Source organism: Gymnoscopelus braueri (assembly GCF_963280865.1).
Source record: "Gymnoscopelus braueri genome assembly, chromosome: 4".
NCBI classification, from domain to species: domain Eukaryota; kingdom Metazoa; phylum Chordata; class Actinopteri; order Myctophiformes; family Myctophidae; genus Gymnoscopelus; species Gymnoscopelus braueri.
In genome coordinates, this window is record NC_137605.1 from 17164608 (window position 1) to 17186386 (window position 21779).

At 41.6% G+C, this 21779-nt stretch overlaps 3 protein-coding genes across 3 annotated transcripts; 2 read left to right on the plus strand and 1 right to left on the minus strand.

Moving 5' to 3' along the window:
* Positions 1-390: 390 nt before the first annotated feature.
* Positions 391-2692, plus strand: LOC308084632 (zinc-binding protein A33-like). Its single transcript, XM_080427395.1, has one exon. The coding sequence runs from the start codon at positions 524-526 to the stop codon at positions 1934-1936; it is 1413 nt and encodes a 470-aa protein (XP_080283521.1). The 5' UTR covers positions 391-523; the 3' UTR covers positions 1937-2692.
* Positions 2693-9571: 6879 nt separating this feature from the next.
* Positions 9572-21261, minus strand: rbfa (ribosome binding factor A). Its single transcript, XM_080425685.1, has 9 exons — positions 20983-21261; positions 19455-19485; positions 18427-18555; positions 18294-18335; positions 17956-18068; positions 17390-17474; positions 16867-16931; positions 12337-12496; positions 9572-10404 (listed from the first exon to the last, which is right to left on the minus strand). The coding sequence occupies exons 1-9, from the start codon at positions 21168-21170 to the stop codon at positions 10150-10152; spliced, it is 1068 nt and encodes a 355-aa protein (XP_080281811.1). The 5' UTR covers positions 21171-21261; the 3' UTR covers positions 9572-10149.
* On the plus strand, positions 12514-16386 carry LOC308083373 (nuclear factor 7, ovary-like). The gene has a single exon (XM_080425684.1). It carries the CDS (start codon positions 14394-14396, stop codon positions 15870-15872), a length of 1479 nt encoding a protein of 492 aa, XP_080281810.1. The 5' UTR covers positions 12514-14393; the 3' UTR covers positions 15873-16386.
* Positions 21262-21779: the final 518 nt, after the last annotated feature.

A 21779-nucleotide genomic window follows, 5' to 3' on the forward strand; every position in this document is an offset into this window, starting at 1 on the left:
GGAAATAGGTAGCTGATATATTGCACTTTTACCTTAGCGCTCGGTATACTCTTGGTTGCTTGTTTTTGCAGAAAATGCACTAAAGACTTCTGGTGATTAGTAGTTTTCGTTCCCTACCTATGTTGAATACACTTATTGTAAGTCGCTTTGGATAAAAGCGTCTGCTAAATGACTGTAATGTAATGTAATGTAATGTGTGTGTGTGTGTGTGTGTGTGTGTGTGTGTGTGTGTGTGTGTGTGTGTGTGTGTGTGTGTGTGTGTGTGTGTGTGTGCACTGATCTGTATCTGTGAAAGCTCCACCCTTTTTCCTGCCTCAACCGAACAGAGGTGGTACCACTCCTTACTGATTAGACACACACTTGTTCATTGATCAACAGGATTCACTTCAACACAGACAACCTCCAGCTATCACACAACTACAAGAGGGAAATATCCACCAACACTGGAACGTTTAACCTGCTCCTGACTTCATCTTCTGAAGCAATCTGCTCAAATTGTTTTGCCTTCACTCGGATAGAGAAAATGGCTTCTCAGTCGTCATTTTCAGAAGATGATTTCTCCTGTTCCGTGTGCTGTGACATCTTCAAGGATCCTGTAGTCTTGTCATGTAGCCACAGCTTCTGTAAAGCCTGCCTGCAGAAATGGTGGACGGAGACACCAGTAAAGATCTGTCCACTCTGTAAGGAAATATCTTCTCTGCCCACTCATCAAAATCTAGTTCTGAAGAACTTGTGTGAGGCCTTCTCACAGCAGATGAGTCAGAGAGCTTTAGCAGGGTCTGAGGTTCAACTTCTCTGCAGTCTGCACACTGAGAAACTCAAGCTCTTCTGTATGAACGACCAACAGCCAGTGTGTGTTGTGTGCCGCGATTCTAAAAAACACACCAACCACAGATTCAAACCCATTGATGAAGCTGCACTGGATCAGAAAGAGAAGATCCAGAAATCAGTGAAGCCCTTACAGGAGAAACTGAAGGTCTTTAGGAAAGTTAAACTGAACTATGATCAAATGGCACAGCACATTAAGGTTCAGGCCCAGCAAACAGAGAGGCAGATTAAGGAACAGTTTGAGAAGTTTCACCACTTCTTAAAAGACGAAGAGGAGGCAAGGATTGATGCTTTGTGGGAGGAAGAGAAGAAGAAAAGTCTGATGATGAAGGTTAAGATTGAAGAGCTTAACAACAACATAAAAACTCTTTCACACTCAATCAGAGTCATAGAGGAGCAGCTGAGAGCTGAACACATCTCATTCCTGCAGAACTACAAGACCACAATGGCAAGAATCCAACAGGAACAGGTTCTGCAAGACCCACAGCCGGTCTCAGGAGCACTGATGAATATCACCAAGCACCTGGGCAACCTGACCTACCAAGTCTGGGACAAGATGAAGACCCTGGTGTCCTACAATCCTGTGATTCTGGACCCCAACACTGCCAACCCACAACTCATCGTGTCTGATGATCTGACCAGTGTGAGATGTGGAGAGAGACAGCAGCTTCCTGACAACCCAGAGAGGTTTGACTACTGGAACATTGTTCTGGCTTCTGAGGGCTTTGACTCAGGAACCCACAGCTGGGATGTTGAGGTCGGAGGGGCCACATGTTGGGAGATGGGTGTGATAGCAGAGTCTTATCCAAAGAAGGGAAAACATGCCGGCGGCATCTGGAAAATAGAGTGCAATAATGGTAAATATGCCATTTATGGTGTAGAGGTGCCATACACCAGTCTCCCTTTGAAGCAAAACCTCCAAAAGATCAGAGTCCAGCTGGAGTGGAACAGAGGAAGGCTATCATTCTCTGATTTTGATACCAACACACACATACACACAATGAAATGCATTTGCACTGAGAAACTCTTCCCATACATTGAAATAGAAACTGAAAGTTCTGTCCCTTTCAAGCTGTTACCAGTTAAAATCAATGTGACATCAGCATAAGAAAACGTACTGTACAAGTCAAGATGGTGACGATGATGATGATGATGATGGTGGTGGTGGTAGACTGCCTGAACAATACTTATTAATCACTACTTAAAAGCAACAGAATTATATTTGTGGACCAAATGTTATTCAGCATAACAAATGTATAATAGATGATGATCATGATCATGATGACGACTTTGAGGACGATGCCGAATGATATTTAGCAAATAAAACTTTGTTCGAACACTACTTAAAAGGAAGTGTTATATCTGTGGACCATTTTTGTAAATGTTGTCAGACTATTGAATAGTGTATACAGTACCTGCTTGTTTCATAAAGCTTAATTATTATTTGTTGAAATCATACTGCTGAATAATGCATGTTAAGAGGATTGCAACAGAGAGATAATTGTGGTTAGTGGTTTTCCTTTACACAATAATACATTTTTCAGTGTTGATCATTTTGAGTTAATAAATTACATACAATTATTTTATGACTGTTATGTTGGTATGTTATGTTAAATAAGGTGCATTTACTTGACACTGTGCTCTATGCAGATCTTAAGTAACCACAGTACGGACATAATTACATTTTACAGACAAGCGTTTTATTGTTGACAAATAAGAAAACATGGATTGATGACTAATCAAATTAAATGTTGTAATTTAATCACCATATGTTTGTATTCGTTGGCAAAATAAATTGTGATGAAAGAAATGTTTCATTAATATTATTAGTAAGTATAATTCACTTATAAAGTATTTCTTGTCACTCTGGGATATGATTGAATAATTAAAAACATGGTTGAATTCATATTTTAATTTAATACATTTATTTTCTGTGTATTAAATTGCTGTAGATTAATTCCTATGAGCAAATACTATATTAATATAATATAGAGCTTTGACTTTTTAACAATTGTTATTTTATTTTAACCTAAATATATCACAGCAGTTTTAATAAACTCCTCAAACCTATGGACAATATCTCACACTCAACTTCAATTTCACTTTATTTGTCACATCACAAGCCTGTCTCCCCATCTACAGTACAACTGGATCAGTTGTAGATGTGGCATGCCATGGACCAGTCTTCAACCTCACAAAATGTTCACTTCTGTTTTCCTTTCACTTGCTTCCAATTCAAAACACTGGTGGTGAACTACAAGGCCCTCGCATGGGAGCCCCCTACATCCAAGATATTAACACAAGAGTTCTGTCTCCCCTTTCCCTACAATACCGTGGCCCCCACAATATAAATGTAAGTACAGTATAGGCCTACAGTATGTACGAGTGTTGATGAAAATAACAAGCAAGAAAATAAAGGGATATTCCGTGACTTGTGTTAGGACCAGTTTATAATATCTGTGTACAGAGATATATATTATAATGTGTGTATATAAGTTCTTTCTTTGATTTGTATTCATTTAATTGAATTCCTGCAATGTATTAATCCAATGTGTAATATGTCTGACAGTCCTTATCAGCTAGTAGAATTCCACTCCACTGTCTCCTCCTTTCTCCTGTCTTTTGATAATAAAGTGCTTGGCAGAGGGGAGGATGCGCCATTGTAAGTTGGGATCGTGTCCAGTGAGATACATGGTCGTTTACAATCCTCGTACGAGTAAAAGAGATCTCGTGTGTCACGTGTCTTTCTTTATCTGTGTGTGATCAACAGCAAGGGGGTTTAAGATAACGATCAAGAACCTATCATTTCACTGGTCCTTCGTGTCGGATTTCTACGTCGTTTTTGGAAGAGGAGAAGAGGACGCATCGCAAGTCTATCGATAGCCAGAGATCCAAGAGGGTCCTGCAAGCCCTGGGGTGTAAAGTCGCACCAGGCCGGTGTTCACCAGTCCGAAATCTTCTCTTCGACGAACGACTGCCGAAATCTGAACGTGATCACACGCCTATAAGAAACATGTAAGTGGTCCTTGTGTGGACATATTGTTGTTATTACTAAGGTGTAATATTGACAAGTGTGGTCCTTGTGTGGACATATTGTTGTTATTACTAAGGTGTAATATTGACAAGTGTGGTCCTTGTGTGGACATATTGTTGTTATTACGAAGGTGTAATATTGACAAGTGTGTTGTAGTTGTGCATAGATAAGCAACTACAGTTATAGTTGTGTTGTAGTGGCGGGGGCCACTGCATTTTATTAGCTGCAAGAGTATACTGAGAACGAGTTTTGTGTGAGTTCAAGAGAGAGTCACGGAAGTTAATAAGATAAAGAGTCTGATAACTCCCTCCAGAGGATTCAGTGATTTATCCTCTGGGGCAAGTCGACACGTGGTGGACCTTCCAGGGCATGATCCTTTTGTCTATGTTTAGTCTATATATCTTGTATAACCCCCATAAGACTCTCAGGGGTGTACGGTGTGTGGTTTGAATGTGATAAGTTAGCTGATCCCCTGGGCTAGTCCAACACGTGGTGAACGTGGTGAATATTTGGGTGTGATACAGTTTTTGACCAGTATACAGCAGTGCCTAGAAACGTTGAAATACACTTAGTTAGGATAAGAACAAGATATTTACAGTGAATAAAATAATTTCTACACATTGAACAGAACATTATAAGAACCACACATATTTAAGTTTTCACCCACATAATAGTAATTGACTGCTAATATGGAGAAGGAAAAAGAAGATACAGGTGCTCCTGTGAAACAAGTGATTGTAGTCGATGTTACCAACGAAGGAGATAAGCCAAAGCAGGGCAAGAAGAGAGGCCAGCCAAGGGCCCCCAACTCATGTTTTAGGTGTGGTTGTATGGGCCACTTTGTGGCTGATTGTAGATCAAGCACAACAGTACATGGATGGGATGATACGAGGAAAGAGAAAGGCCAAACAAGGGCCCCCAACTCATGTTGTATATGTGGTCGTAAGGGCCATCTTCTCTTCGGACTGGCTCTTTGCGAGTCATGCAATATGTATGGCTGGGATGATTAGAGAAGAGAGAAAGAGAAGAAGGTAGGAGGCTGTGCGCATTAGAGCGACAGCGAGAGAGAGAGAGTTTTGTAGTAAGAAGAACATGTTTTGTTTTGTCTAAAAGATGTGTAAATGAGAGAGTGGATTGTGCATTTTTCGTGATCTGTATGAATTGCCCCACATAGATGCAGTAATCATTTAAACATTTCAAAATTCCATGTCGTGGTGCACAACGACATGGAAGGAGTGATGTTTAAATGAGAGTAAGAGTGTATGTATGTGTGTGGATGAATGAATTTTTTTTTTTTGTAACAACATGAGAATCAGTACATGGCAGTACAGTCCACCTAGAAGTTATTTTTCTGCATGAAAGGAGGAAGAGAGAGAGTGTGCATGTGTGTTCAGGTGTTAGTGTACATGAATTGTAAGTGAATGTGGTGTTTGGGTGTAATACATATGTACTATATGTAAAGTGTGAAGGGTAGCAACAGTAGTGTGAACAAATGGGTTATGACGTGCGTGTGTGCTTGTATACGTGCATGTGTGTAGTTTCATGTACCGAAAAGAATGTGTGTGTTTGAAGCATGTGGAATGACGTCACTTACGTTGGAGAGTGTCAGGTACTGTGTGTGTGAGAGGAGTGAGAAATATTATAGAAGTGATGCATGAGTCTGAACCAAATCTGTAATGTGCAGATTGTATGTGTGTCTGTCTGACTGTCTGCATGTGTGTGTGTGTTCACATGTGTGCGTGAGAGAGAGAGAGACAGAGAGACAGAGACTGAGTGCGCTCCAGTGAGCCTGCCTGTGTGTGAGTGTGTGTGTGTGTGTGTGCGTGTGCGTGTGAAGTCCAGCCAAGAAAGAACAGGAGAAGCCCAAATAATTTTCAGTTTAGAGTATTTTTACTCAGTTTGGGAACTTTAAAGTATCTGTACAAATGTTTTAAGTATTTCTACTCATTTGAGTATTCCACAAGGGCTTGTTAAGTCCAGCCAATTTCTCAAGGGAAATAGCAAATTTTGAGGCCACGTTTCTCAGTTGTCTCACGTAATCTCTTGTGTTGATTTATTTTGGGAGAATCTCCCACACACGTGAGGTATGTGTGGAAAACCACAAGTAAGCTCTTAAAGCACTTGAAGGTCACGGGCAAGAAAGCATCTAGCTTCCTAGGCCACTCACTCAGCATGACATGATGCAAAATTATGGGTTTAACTGGTTTGTTAAGATAAAAAAAAAAAAAAAAAAGATTAGACGAGCTCCTCTGTGTAGGCCTTGCCTGACCATACTAATCCCTTTGTCCAAACTGAAAGATGTTAAGGCCTCTAGGTTTTTACTCCAAATGTCTCTTAACTAACCCATTAAGACCTGGAACCTGTGTAAATTTTGATATGTACTGAACCTCATCTCACTAAAGTTCGTTGCCAAGATGCATTTTCTACTTTGTTTATTTTTTTGCTGCACAGTAGACTAGCAGAGGCACTTTTACGCCTGGGAAACGCTTATGTAGATAAGATAGTAAAGGAACCTAGTCGCGCTTCACATTGGGAGTTTTTTATTTGTTATGTCTGCCACCAGTGACACAGACCATTTCACACTTAGGATCTGAAGTTGAGTCATGACCATAGGTCATATCTCAAACAGGAGGGATGGTACACATATAATATATAATTAAGCAGCATTTTCACACTTATAATTTTCAAAATTATGCTAAACAGTTTTGTACATGTTTTTAGACAATGAAAAGGTAACGAAAGGCCATATGTAAGACTATTATTTCCACTTCTTGAAAAGTGATGATACTGTAAAACTAGATTGAAGTACAGATGTGTCAAAACGGCCATAGCCATAATGCGAATAAAGTCCAAAGTGCAAATTATCTGTCTAGTCTTTTCTCTCTCCCTACAGGGACTGAAGCACTGGTGATCTGCATGCCGTGATAAAGATCATCAAGCGAAAGGACCAGGACCAACTCTGCGCTGAGAGGGTCCGTTCCGAGTCCTGGTCACCAACACAATTGCTGTGAAACGTGTTATTTGGATCCACAAAAGGCCACTGTAAATTGGTGCGAACATTATCAGATATTTAAGTAATAGGAGTGAAAAAGCCAGCAGCGGGTGGGGCCGAGCTGATAGCGCTCAGGTCAGACCCAAACCTGGAGAAGACTCCCATTAGAATATTCCCCATCCCCATTCCTATTACACTTAGAATTGCACCCCTGGTATTTTTGTGAGTTTTATAATTTCTATGAGTGTATTATATATTTGTATTATTAAAGTTACTCGTAAATCGAGGAGTGTTGACGAAAATGTTTCTCACCGTCTAAATCTAAATGCTGGGTATATTTTTACGCTAATCAAATCGCTAAGACTAAAATGTGAATGTTTATGTTTGCACACATATAAATATATCTGCTTCACACAACTGGTTATGAGAAGTGACATGCCTCGAAATCCAATATCGCTGGTGAGCCTTGGGAGAAAATGACTTTGAACTAACAGCAGCTATTTGCCGTGTAAACCGTACCATCAGTTGAAATACGCCCTAAATAGCACTGTTAAGCCTGTATGTCACTCGGAAGCCTAACCTTTGTTATGTCCACGCTGGCTCTGTGAAGAAGGGTCAGATCAACGAACACAATTGTCAACAGACATTAATGCTGACTCCCCCGTGTTTGTTTAGATCAACTAAGAATTGGAGGTTGTAAGAAAAATACAATCTCACTGGTAATCCCGTGCCAATAAGGTTGGTTTGTCTCTCTTTCCCCATCTTGGAGTGGGAAAGCTTATGTTACGTGTAGAGACAATTAACTATAGACGTAGCCTGTTCCTCAATGCTACAATGACAATTGAAGAGGCCCACAACCGTGAGTTTGAGTCAGCGTCGTTAATGGCCGTCCAGAATAGATGGACTCTTGACCTTTTGACTGCTGCGAGTGGAGGGGTCTGCGTTTCTGATAAAAAGGACATGTGGTGTTTTTTTATTTCAGATGACATTAATTCCAAGAATGTTAGTGACGCAAAGCAAGACCATTAGTGTATGGTCAATGAAAAGGTCGTGCAGACATGCGGCGTTGTCTCAGACTGATGACGATATTTTGTCCCAAGTGCTCCACTCCACACGAGAGTGTGTATTCCTTTCAAGCCCTATTTGAGAGTGACATAGAAAGTTAGTCCCAAGGCCACTGGAAGCGAAGAGGCAAATGTTTGAGTTGTTGGGTTGATTAATAAAAATCCTGTTATGATGTTCATTTTGAAATGTGAAGGCAAGAGAAATGTGATTGATGTTCAGAAGTATTAATTAAATGAACAACAGGAGGGAATGTTAGGACCAGTTTATAATATCTGTGTACAGAGATATATATTATAATGTGTGTATATAAGTTCTTTCTTTGATTTGTATTCATTTAATTGAATTCCTGCAATGTATTAATCCAATGTGTAATATGTCTGACAGTCCTTATCAGCTAGTAGAATTCCACTCCACTGTCTCCTCCTTTCTCCTGTCTTTTGATAATAAAGTGCTTGGCAGAGGGGAGGATGCGCCATTGTAAGTTGGGATCGTGTCCAGTGAGATACATGGTCGTTTACAATCCTCGTACGAGTAAAAGAGATCTCGTGTGTCACGTGTCTTTCTTTATCTGTGTGTGATCAACAGCAAGGGGGTTTAAGATAACGATCAAGAACCTATCAACTTGTATTTGCTTTGAAGGTGAATGGTGTATTAACACAGATATCGTCAAATTGTAAAATCATTCATTTCCCAGTTTACCACGAAAAAGTTGCAGTGGAACAGCCATTAAGTCTTAAATACCAGTGGTAAACTGGCAATAATGATACCCACATTTAGGAGTTTCCTGCACAAGTACGACCCCTTGTGTGTGCTACGGTTTACCACACTGGAACAGAAGATCCAGGCTTTTCAGAAAGGCCCTCTATGCACTGACATGGACCCCCTTGAGACTGTTAAAAACGTAATCTCTTCTTGTTCATTGTCGTCCTCTTCGTCCATTCCAGTGGGGCTAACATGCTGTCCTCTGTCATCTCCAGTCTGCACATAAAAGCTGCACCCCAAAGAATCTCCTAGTCCTCAGCCAGGACTCAGGCCCACCCAGCTCCTGTTGTCCCTCTCCACAGTCTTTTGAATAAAATTCCATTTAGTGTCATATTTTAGTCATCTGAATCTTTTTTTGTTTTAGTCTAGTTTTGACTAAATCAAATAAGATTTTATTCAACAACATCTACAGTTGATTTAGTCGACTAAGATGTATTTTTGGTGGGCCGCGATGTCGTCGTAATGCCCGATTTATACTCAACTGTGTGCCAAAAATAGCCGACCTACAAGCTCATGATGCGTCGCTGCAAGCATAAAAGGATTTTAGTTCTACTGGATCTCTTCTCCACTAGTCCTGCCTAACAGTTTAGTCTAGTTATTTTTTGTTGATGAAATTGTCAGTATATTTTGTCATAGTTTTAGTCATCATAGCTTAGTTTTTATTTCATCAGCGAAAAAAGGTAGTCGAACATTTTGTGTCCTAGTCACTGGTCCACACCTGTAGGCTGTTCATCAAATTAGACCCCTAGGGACGTAGCACTATACAGCAGTGGTTCTCAAAAACGTTTTGGCTTCCCTTTTCCCTGATTTCTGAATGCAAATAGTAACCTGTATTTACCTGACAACATTTTGAAAACTGGAAGAGAAAACCATAGCTAGCATAGTTATGCTATACCATTTTATTATTTGATTTGCTTTAACGCTTAGATAAGCAGGTTCACAACACAATAGAACATAAGTTTCAGACTACAAGTAGAAGATGACCGACCGAAAGCACCATTACATAACACACATACAGAGTCAGCCACATAGTCTGCAGTCACCAAACAAGTGTGCTTAACAGGAAATATACATGCATACAAAAATACATACAAAATCTACATCAATGTCACACATTTACATACAGATGAAAGAACACAAGACCAGTCCTTTAGGCCATCACAACCATAGCTACAGAAACCTAGATACCTCATTGGCCACTGCAGTTCATTGGAGCGATCTGTATCGCGGCCGCCATATTAGAGGAGGCACGCTTCCCGACTACTGGCCAATCACAGCGCGTCTTTTCCGTCAGAATCTAGTTGTATAAAAATATCCCGTTATATTTTTATACAACTAGATTCTGCCAAGTCTCGGAAAAGACGCGCTGTGATTGGCCAGTAGTCAGGAAGCGTGCCTCCTCTGATATGGCGGCCGCGATACAGACGCCCCAGAGTCGGAGGAGGCGTCTACCTTTATATGTCTATGATCACAACTTCTTGTCCTCGTGTGACATCAGTTCCTGTAACTGAGCCTTTTCCTCTTTGAAAGCTGTGCCCTCCTCCTCCTCCTCCTCCACCTGCTCGTCCTCTTCCTCTCGACCACCCCGCCGGGACGTGACATCATCATGCTGCGCCAGCAGGAAGGCTCTAGGCGTGACATCGTCGTCGATGGGCGGAGCCTTCTTCTTCCTTTTCTTGATGATTTGCTGCTTCCTGTGTTCTGCCAGGACAGACAGCTGCTCCTGAAGAGAGACAGACACATTTTATTTTGTATTAATTTGACTTCTTAGAGAACCACAGAATAGACACAAACAAGAGTTGATCCACATTAAGGACAACGTCAGTCCTCACAGGTCCTGTTCTCACCTGGTCTGAGTTCAATCTCAAAATGGTGTAAACCAGTTTGCAACGTTTTCCAGGTTGAGCGACATTTGTTCTCGAAATGACATTTGTTCTCGTGACACGGTGTTCCAACCAACCACATTTTTCTGTTTAAAGGTTTAATGACATTCACTTTTACACCACATTCAAAGTCTTTGTCCTGGTCCTTCAAAAGTGTAAAAAAAAGTTTTAAGTGAAAATTCCATTCCAGTGATCCATGGCAGGTGTTTTTCTCTCACATTTCTAAAGCCTTTTCAACTGCAATGAAAAAAGAAATCTTTGCCTGCGGGTGTCGCTGGTGAGGGATTTTGCCTGTCAATCATCGCCTCTGCTCCGCCCCCGCCAAAGGAAAGGATAGGGGAGGGGAGGGGCGAGGAGGAGAGTGGGTGGGATTAATCGACTGTGACCTCACTGTCGAAGGGCCAAGCTCAGATTACTTTTCAGCCTAATTATTCAGAAAACCCCAGACCACAGAAAATCCACTGAATGTTCTAAGTTCAGTTTTTTTGGGTGTAATTGAGGTCATAAAACCCCAAATAAAACATTGAAAATAAAAAAAGTGAAAATGAATGTCATGATACCTTTAAAATGTTTTGCTACGTTTTATCGGGGCTGAACTCGCCCCTGGTGATACATCCAGCTTTTGTCTACATCCAGTTTAGAAGAGCTGTCTTTGATACCGTGGGCGCATCTCAGGTCCTTAAATTAAACCCTCATTTCCTACACTCATTTCCTCGCATCCTTTCCTTGCATGTTAGTCCCTCCCACGAGGAAGGAAATAAGAAGAGGAGAGAGGAAATTTTGATTAGAGAAGTGGGACATAAAGTCCTCTGAATTGTCATGTTGTGAGACGTCCATTTATTCATTTTTCCTAGTGTCAAGTAATGTTTTTATGACTTGACACGAGGGGCAAAATGGCCGACCGACTTCAGCTTCCTGTAGGAGCTAGGATGTAGGTAGTCTCGTGAGCCAGACTGTTGCCTCCCACAATTCTCAAATGCTTCAGTCATGCAGTCTGGAGCACGGAAGCTCTGAAAATGATCAAGCGATAAAGCGGATGTGATGCCTCCTCCCCACTTCCGTTTAGTCTTTACAGTCGTGCAAATTTATCAGAATATAAATCAAAATAATCTAAGCATATATAGCTTGTTGGTTAGCAGAAATGGAAATTAACAAATTAAACGTTAAGACATTTTAAGATATATTTTCGTGAACGGAAATGACGAACAGTTGACAGCTTCCTGTCTCGGATTTCGGGAGGTGTAGTTCCAGACTCTGTATAGCATTCGGAGATTGTGGAATAATTGTCTGGCTATGCGAGTCTAGGATGTAGGAGATAGGACAGATCAGAATAAGGATCTAAATAACCATGGCCAAAATCGAAATACAGACTATTTTTGGCTTCTACCAATTTCATGCCCTTAAATGTGTGTAGACGATATGGAGAGTAAATAAGAGTCGCCAGTGGACAGCCCCTCAAGTGCTCATTGGTTACAGGACATTACGTCTTGCAAAACGTATTTGGTAAATAACATGCATGTAATCCATGATAAGTTGCGACCAGCTCTCAGTTTGCACTTGAAAAGTTTAGACAAAGCGACGACAGACCAACTGACCAACCAAGTGCTTCACACTAGCTGACAAACCTACAGTATGCCTACTGCTTTGAAATAAAAACCAATCCTACGCCACTACCCCACTATGATGGGCCACCCTCAAGTCTTGACACACTAACACTCCCCTGACAGGCTCCTCCACCTTCATATGTATTCAAACTAAGTGGTTGTCTCTACCTGTGTAAGTTCAGGGGAAGGGGTCTCTTCAAGCTCCTCCCCTTTGGAACGATGCCGCCAGTCAGAGATCTGCCTGTTTAACGCCTCATGGTCGACACCGAACAATGCCGGTTTAGCCACAGCTGAACTCACTGTGCTGATTGTAGACAGTGGAACATGTCTGTACAGAGAGAGAGACACACAGAGAGAGAGAGAGACAGATACATAACATGGCAGAAAGACAGTGTGACTGTCAGGCTCAGTGTTCTTAAAGGTAGGGTGAGTGATTTCTTTTCACAAAAAGCGTGTTAAAAAGGTTAAAGCTCTATAGTCTGATAGTAATCATTGCTATAGATACTGGAGAGTCTCTTTTCCTGGTGTTTCTCCCAGGTGGACAGGGTTTTGAGGTTAGGTTTAGGCATCATTTCTGTGAGGTTAAGGTTAGGCATAGTGTTTGTGAAGTTAATTGTTAGGGTTTAGGCAAAACCCATCTGATCTGAGGCCAATTCTACAAATGCCTTCTAAATCAGTAGTTTTCTCACACTTCTCCATTAGACAGACAATAAATCCAGTGTTTTGGATTGGTCCTTCATTCTATTCAGATAAAAAGTGTGCATTTATGTAAGGTAAAGTTAATGATTGATAGAACGTACGTAACTGTAGCAGCATTTATGTAAGGTAACATTTATCACAGATGGCTTACTGTAAATGCACCCAAGATAATGAGAAAATTGCACATTATTTTATTATTATTCCACTGACTAGACCTATGCATGTTATTATATTTGTTGAATGTATGCGACATGATTGAAGCTGTGAAAAATATGAACTTTTCCTATTCACATGAGCTGTAACGGGTCTGATTGCGGGGATAATGGAATCAGTGGTGCCACCCGAGGTTACTAATAGAGGGTGTGGTACACGGGAGGGGGGTTGAACCAAACCGTTGTGCCCGGCTGAACGGGGTGGAAAGCGTTGATCTCCAAGGTGCCAGTTTATACCGTTTAGTTACAAAATTTAAACGTGACAGTAAGCTGCAGCCAAGGTTAAAGGACTTTCGAGCCCAGCAGAGGTAGGAACCTGCCGTTGCTGCCGTGCTGAGGGATTCGAGCGCTGTGGTGTTGTGAGCGAGACGCCGGTCCGTGTTGGAGTCGGGAGGAGCCGAGGCCGGAGAGACAAATCCAAGCGTCCAGTTCTCTTGGGATTACAAATTATAGGGGTACCCCGAAACTTGCCTATTATTTGGGCCGCATCGTACGGAAGAGACTTTTCATTTCGTTTGGATTAAGGAGCGTTGCGTCGCGGAAGCGTCTTAAGAGGACGATCGCGGGGACTGTTTATTATTTATTTAAACCGCGTGTGTGCGTGACGGACTTCTAAACGCTGTGCGTGTGTTTATTGTTTGTATTTGAACTTGTGATCCGTGGGGTTACAAAGGATAGTGGGATTTGTTTGGGTTGGGAGGGGCGTTTGAAGTAATTATTGTTTGTTGATTAATTTGTTTGTTTGGTTGTTTATTTTATTTATCAGGGAGAGAGACAGGGACAGAAGTGAATTTCAGAGTGTTATTTGATTTTTGAGTACCGTTTGATCTGTCAATTCATTCCAAGGCTTCTATATAAAAATCTTATCAGTTAAAAACCCACCGATCCCGTTGTTTTTCCTTTAGTTAATAATTATCCTTTCAGTTATAAAGGCAGATTGTTACAAAATGCTGATCTTGTTCATAAAAAGTGTGTGTGTGTGTGTGTGTGTGCGCGTGCGCAAAAGCTCCACCCTTTATCTGCCTCACCTGAACAAAGGTTGTAACACTCCTTACTGATTAGACACACACTCATTGGAAGACAATCTACAGGGAGGGAGGACAGACTACCATCACACAACTAAATTACAAGAGCGAAATTTCCACCAACACTGGAACATTTAACCTGCTCCTGACTTCATCCTTTGATTTGACAAGAACCAGGATTGATAGTGAAGGTAAACTTCAGGGAACTTTCTAGAAGAGGGAGTGTTACCAGTCCTGACTTCCTTGGCTCCGGTTTTTAAATTGTTTCGGCTTTACTCGGATAGAGAAAATGGCTTCTCAGTCGTCATTTTCAGAAGATGATTTCTCCTGTTCGGTGTGCTGTGACATTTTCAAGGATCCTGTGGTCTTGTCATGTAGCCACAGCTTCTGTAAACCCTGCCTGCAGAAATGGTGGACGGAGACACCAGTAAAGATCTGTCCACTCTGTAAGGAAATATCTTCTCTGCCCACTCATCAAAATCTAGTTCTGAAGAACTTGTGTGAGGCCTTCTCACAGCAGATGAGTCAGAGAGCTTTAGCAGGGTCTGAGGGTCTCTGCAGTCTGCACACTGAGAAACTCAAGCTCTTCTGTATGAACGACCAACAGCCAGTGTGTGTTGTGTGCCGCGATTCTAAAAAACATACCAACCACAGATTCAAACCCATTGATGAAGCTGCACTGGATCACAGGGAGAAGCTCCAGAAATCAGTGAAGCCCTTACAGGAGAAACTGAAGGTCTTTAGGAAAGTTCAAGTGAACTATGATCAAATGGCACAACAAATTAAGGTCCAGGCCCGGCAAACAGAGCTGAAGATTAAGGAACAGTTTAAGAAGTTTAGCCACTTCCTAAAAGAGGAAGAGGAGGCCAGGATTGATGCTTTGTGGGAGGAAGAGAAGAAGAAAGGTCTGATGATGAAGGTTAAGATTGAGGAGCTAAGCAGAAACATAGAAACTGTTTCATACTCAATCAGAGTCATAGAGGAGCAGCTGACAGCTAAACACATCTCATTCCTGCAGAACTACAAGACCACAATGGAAAGCGTCCAGCAAGAACAGGTTCTGCAGGACTCACAGCCGGTCTCAGGAGCACTGATGAATGTCACCAATCACCTGGGCAACCTGGCCTACAAAGTCTGGGACAAGATGAAGACAATAGTCTCCTACAATCCTGTGATTCTGGACCCCAACACTGCCCACCCACAACTCATTGTGTCTGATGATCTGACCAGTGTGAGATGTGGAGAGAGACAGCAGCTTCCCGACAACCCAGAGAGGTTTGACTACTGGAACATTGTTCTGGCTTCTGAGGGCTTCAACTCAGGAACCCACAGCTGGGATGTTGAGGTCGGAGAGGCCACACGCTGGGAGGTGGGTGTAAAAGCAGAGTCTTATCCAAAGAAGGGAAAACATGGCGGCGTCGTCTGGAAAATAGAGCGCAATAATGGTAAATATGCCATTTACGGTGTAAAGATGCCATACACCAGTCTCCCTTTGAAGCAAAACCTCCAAAAGATCAGAGTCCAGCTGGACTGGAACAGAGGAAGGTTATCATTCTTTGACCTTGATACCAACACATACATACACACCATCACACACACTTTCACTGAGAAACTCTTTCCATTCATTCAAATAGACACTGAAAATACGGTCCCTTTCAAGCTGTTACCAGTGAAATGTATGACAAGGACATCTATAGACAGCGGCGGAAGCTGTATGCCCAAGCGACCAGGCTCTGTCGCAAACTTAGCATGTGCTCAGTACCTGTGAAGATCTCTTTCTTTAGATCCTTTTGTACACCACTGTATACTGCCCACCTTTGGTGTTGCTACAGACAAGGCAGCATCAGACGACTCACAGTGGCTCATAATGACTGCATGAGGCTGCTGCTGAGAGCTCCAAGAAGCTCCAGCGCAAGCCAGTTGTTTTAGTGTCGGGGTATCCACCTGCTCTGCTGTGCCACGCAACCTTATGTACAGACTTTTGTGTAGGGCATTCGAGTCAGTAAATTACATCATCACTGTCATAACAGACCCTACATGCAGTTCTGTCAGGTTCTCCTCTAGACTGTGGAACCATTGGCGCACATGTTTGTATGTAAGAAACTGAAAGATGTGGGCTATTTGCATTTCATTTTTTATTTTCCTTTCTGTTATTCTATTGTGTTGTGTTATTAAATTGTGATATTGATCTCCCTGGGTCTGAAACAGACATTGAATTGTTATGACTGACATTGGCATAAAAAAATGTTTAGATGAAGATGATGATATCATAGCATATCAAGCTAGAGGTGTACAACTTAACTTAACATCTGTGGAATATAATTTGTAAATTTTTGTGTGCTACACAATTCATTGATATGCATGATTCACATCTTTATTTGCTGAAATCGGACTTTGGAATGACAACAGAGAGATAAAGAGAGATAACTGCCTTGAATGGTTTTACACCGTTGTAAAATAGAATGAAAATAAGAACATTTTCCATATCATATATATCCTTTATCACATTGATAAAGTTCATGAGATTAAGTTCAGAAAGGGCAACACCCCTCGAATAAACAGCACACAACATCATTGCCAAGAAAAAGTTTGAATGAAGACCAAAGATCAATGTAATAATAAATAATGAGAATGAGAATAATAATAGTATTATGATTAGATTAGACTTTACTGTATATACAGGGATGTATATATATTTATTTTCATAGCCTAGATAAAAACACGTAAGAAACAGTAGCAATTACATTATACTCTAATAATACCTGTCATTCAGAGAGTCTTCTGGAGGATCAGGACCAAAGTCTGCCTCCTGCAGCAGCATGTCCACCTGAACACACATAACACAGTAATACTAACAGTAGTATTGGTAATAGTAGTAACAGCAGCAGTAGTAATAATAACAGGTAGCTGTAGTAGAATTAGCAGTAGTTAGCCGTTCTAGTGGTAGTACATGCAGTGGTAGTGGGTACTAGTAGTAGTGGTTTGTAGTAATATTAGTAGTAGTGGTGATAGTAGTACCGTAGTTGTAATCAGTGTTAATTTTGTTGACTAAGACTAAGAAGACTAAACGACTAAGATTTTGATATTTAGTCGACAAAGACTAGACTAAGACTAAACAATTTCAGATGACTAAAATAGGAGTAAAACTAAATGGTGTGTTATTCGAAAGACTACGGCTAAGACTAAATCAGAATTTGCTGTCAGAATTAACACTGGTTGGTTGTAATAGTGGTAATGCTGTAGTTACAGTATTGTAGCAGTAGCACTGTAGTATTATGGGATTACCTCCACCATGGCAGCATCTTGTCTGTCTCTGATGAACACCAGAGGAGGAACTCCACCCATAATCTGTTGAGACATGATCAGATACCTGTATACACACACACACACACACACACACACAGTGTGTACAATAAATCAAAATAGACAAATAAATGTGAAGGCTGGGGAGGGGCTCTTCTTCATTATATAGTAATAGCTTGTTATTTGATAGGCATTGCACAGTATGCTACTCTATATATGTGTGTAAACCACTTGTCTTTTGTTTTTATATGCACCTATTAACTTTATAAAAGTTCAAAATTAAAGATTGTTGTCTTTTCTTTTCAGGAAGCACATAATCATATTTTATTTTAACACACACTTTTTAAGTAAAGAACACACAAGACCATACATAACAGAATAGTGCCGTTCAGTCATATGTCGTACCACCAACTCTACCAGCTCATTTCAATATTGATCCTCCTTCAGAGGAGCTTGTGTTTGAACAGACAAATAAAAAGCCATTGTTTCATTAAAACACATACTGAATGCTGAAGAGCATTCATAAAACAATGTATTGTGGTTCTGACCTGATAGTAGGGCCGTTTTTGTCAAATTCTCTCTGGATCAGCTGGTCTCTCTCAGACTCCCCGCTGCTCTTCCAGAACACACGACAGCTGGAGAAGTCTACAGCCAGAGACACCTGGTGAAACATCATTTAGAGATGAGGATAGCAGGGACTTGCAAACAGTGAGCGGAAAATAATATGAGACCCTGCTTATCCCTGATGCAAACAATTGCATACAGCACATTTACTACAATGTACCAAGTGAGTTTCCATGTCCCTGTAGAGAGAGAGTGTGTGTGTGTGTGTGTGTGTGTGTGCGTGTGCGTGTGCGTGTGCGTGCGTGTGTGTGTTTATAAATACCTTAGAGATCTCAAGGCTGTAGTTGTAAAGATCATGGCTGACCTGAGGACAGATAACAGACTCTTTCTCTGATCATGAAAACGAAACCTTGAGTGTAGCGACGAGTGTCAAAAACATTTTATTCCAAATGTACCTGTCCCGAGGTCAGCAGGTCATTCACAGCCTTGAACAGAAGGGAGTTTAGGACCTTGCAGCGATGGCTGTCCTCCTGGTCTCTTTTCCTGGGTGGTCTCACAGCAGCCCAAGGAGTGGACGAACCTGTCTGTCCATCATTAAACACACAGGTGATGCAGTAGCTTTGTTACAACATGTAAACACGTTCACACTACATCAGTTCATTTTACTCATTGATAGATTTTATTGATAGATTTTAACGTCATTATTTTCCGGAGAATCTGAATTTCGGTTGTAGTTCTTTCAATGATACAACTACTCTAACGTAAGTCAAGCGAACTACACACCAGAAAACCAGCAACTACCCACAACCTGCAAGACAATATGGGAAATCGAAGTGTCTGATGCCTCGGTATGCTTCTAATGCAGATCTGTGACCGTAGGTGGTTTGTACTGGATAGCTCCCACAGGTGTGAATGCGTGGAGCTGTCTGAGTGCAGGACCAGCTTGAAAGATTTTATAATTCTGGGTAAAATGTGATTTACCCTGGTTAAATACTAAGAATAAAAAAGACAGTCAATTGTTTAATTTCAAATAAAATTGATTAAATTCCTATTAGCAAATAGCAATTAATCAATTAATAGTCAGTTAATTGTTAACATCGCTACCACAGCCACGCATGGATTGAAAGCGAGTTGAAAGTCAGAGAAAATATATGAATACAAACCCAATCTACAATTTACTGCAATGCATAACAGCAAAATCCTTAGTGCTCATTTCAAAGGGGCATGAAAGAACCCTAGGCTCATTTTGTAGTTTGTTTTCCAGTTCAGGTAAAAAAGATTACAGCAGAATCAAAACATGGTAGACTAGTAAGCAATGCAGCATAATGTTTTCATCGTACGATGGTGTTGTGCAGTGAAAATAGCCGATCTACAAGCTCACTTGTCAGCTTGTTGTGAGCTTGTACATTTTTACACCTAGAACGACATGCCCAAAATAGGGACACCAGGTTGAAAGAGTCTAATAAGATGTCATGTCACTGACCTGTGGTGGAGTCACGTACCACGTCTTCTTCCTGTCAGAACACACTGGGTTAATAGGATTTGTGATATGCAGATCATATGCAGCAGCCTGGGCGCCATGTTATGGTGAAAAGTTATTAAGATTACAAAAGGTTCTGCGAAGACAGCAGCACGCCACCCATGATGACAGGGGCCCTAAATGATGCCACAGAGTTCATACTTTCATTTCATTCGGGGCGGCAGTGGCTCAGGAGGTAAAGCGGCCCGGTTGGCAACCGGAAGGTTCCCAGTTCGATCCCAGGCTCCCCCTAAGTTAAATGGTAAATAAATGGTAAATGGTGCATTTATATAGCGCTTTTTATCCAAAGCGCTTTACATTGATTGTGCCATTCACCCATTCACACACACATTCATACACCGATGGCGGAGGAAACCATGCAAGGCACCAACCTGCTCATCGGGAGCAATTAGGGGTTCAGCGTCTTGCTCAAGGACACTTCGACATTAACTCTGGGGGAGCGCCCCAGCCCGGGATCAAACTGGGAACCTTGCGGTTTCCAGTTCACTCTACCCGGCCACTCTACCCCTGAGCCACTGCCGCCCCACCGCACTAAGTTAGTGTGGAAGTGTCCTTGAGCAAGATGATGCTGAACCCCTAATTGCTCCCGATAAGCAGGTTGGTGCCTTGCATGGTTTCCACCGCCATCAGTGTATGAATGTGTGTGTGTGAAATATGTAATGCACAATCATTGTAAAGCGCCTTGGGTAAACGCGCTATATAAATGCACCATTTACGATTTATTTCATTCATAACCAAGTGTTGTTGTTGTCTTTTTTCTTATCTCTATATGAGACGTAGCCTATTTAACCAATCAATCCCTGGTCAGAAGAATTATTTAGTAATAACAGTAACACGATAGCCTGCTTTACAGGGGTCACAGGGACTTATGATATTATCTAAGACTGTAGTTCTCAACCTTTTCAGGCCGCGACCCCCCAAAATGATCATATTTGAACTGGGGAGCCCCCACCTGGAGTTGAGGCAATACATTTTGTTTGACTCGGTTCCCCAGATAAATATTGTGAAAATGGCATATCTACAAGCTCACAACGCGAGGCGTTGTGAACTTGTAGATCGGCTATTTTCAAAATGTTTGGCTCTTTCTTATTTTATTTTACAATTTGGCCAATGTTTGACCAGTTTTTCTAGTAGGCTATAGTTTGTTCATTACTTTTGATGCAGTAATGGTCTCTTTCTTTCTTTCTTTTTGGTATTAAAAAGGTCTTAAAAGTCCTTAAGTTGTCGTTTCACTGTCATCTGGGGATCCCCCTAAAATCATGTGGGAACCCCCCTGGGGGTCCCGACCCACAGGTTGAGAACCACTGATCTAGGAGGCTGCTATTATCACGCAATCATCCCTCACCTTCCCAAATGTCCTATTTGTCCTTTGCTGAACAGACTGAAATGCCCCACAAAATAAAACTTGTTTTTAGCGCAAGTGTCAAGTAAGTGCAATAAAACCATGAATTATGAATTCATGGATACTCACTTGGACTTGTTGAGGAGCTTCTTGAGCAGGTTGGTAGCTCTGTGGACGGTGGCGGTGTGGATCTGAAGCCTCTGGCCGGCCAAGAAGCTGCTGCTCCCGGCTGTCTCTCTGAGTCCTGCCGCGCCGGTGACATAATGGCGGCAGCAGGTCAGGACACTTGTCCTCCTGACTCTTAAGACAACAAACATCACCTCGGTTCAGCACCGCTACAGGACCTGTTAACAACACATTAAACACGCGTGTGTTCTGGGTGAACTAGAATTAGAACAACAACAGACAGCAGCTACAGATCGACAATGCAGGTTCTTCTGCTCAGCTCACGCCTGCGCTCATCTTGCGCGTGCGCAGTCTGAAGAAATCAACTTCAGCAAACGTCGATTTATTTTCGGCGTTGGTAAATTGAACCTCCTTGAAATCTAAGTTAAACATCTTTGTGCTGTGTTTTTATATTGTATCTGTTGTATGTGTTTTATAACTGGTTCTACTACTACTAATAAACACACACACACACACACACACACACACACACACACACGCACACACACACGCACGCACACACACACACACACACACACACACACACACACACACACACACACACAGGCACACACAGCTGCAACAGCCCCACCACCCCCTTTTTAATACTTTAATAGCACAAATTGCACACTTTTCAAGTTGGGCTTTTGCAGAAGTTTCATGTTTAATGACGATATATGTCTGTACAATCGATTCAATTCTTATGCTTCATTGCGTTGCTCGCAGAAAAGAAGCTTGCAGATGTGCCTAAACATGTGGTA

Coding starts and splice junctions, on each gene's coding strand:
- LOC308084632 (XM_080427395.1), top strand. CDS start 524: ATGGCTTCTCAGTCGTCATTTTCAGAAGATGATTTCTCCTGTTCCGTG.
- LOC308083373 (XM_080425684.1), top strand. CDS start 14,394: ATGGCTTCTCAGTCGTCATTTTCAGAAGATGATTTCTCCTGTTCGGTG.
- rbfa (XM_080425685.1), bottom strand. CDS start 21,170: ATGTTTGTTGTCTTAAGAGTCAGGAGGACAAGTGTCCTGACCTGCTGC. Junction 12,497..16,866: donor GAAGACTCTCTGAATGACAG/GTATTATTAGAG, acceptor CTCTCTGTACAG/ACATGTTCCACTGTCTACAA. Junction 10,405..12,336: donor CTTCCCCTGAACTTACACAG/GTAGAGACAACC, acceptor GTCTCTCTTCAG/GAGCAGCTGTCTGTCCTGGC.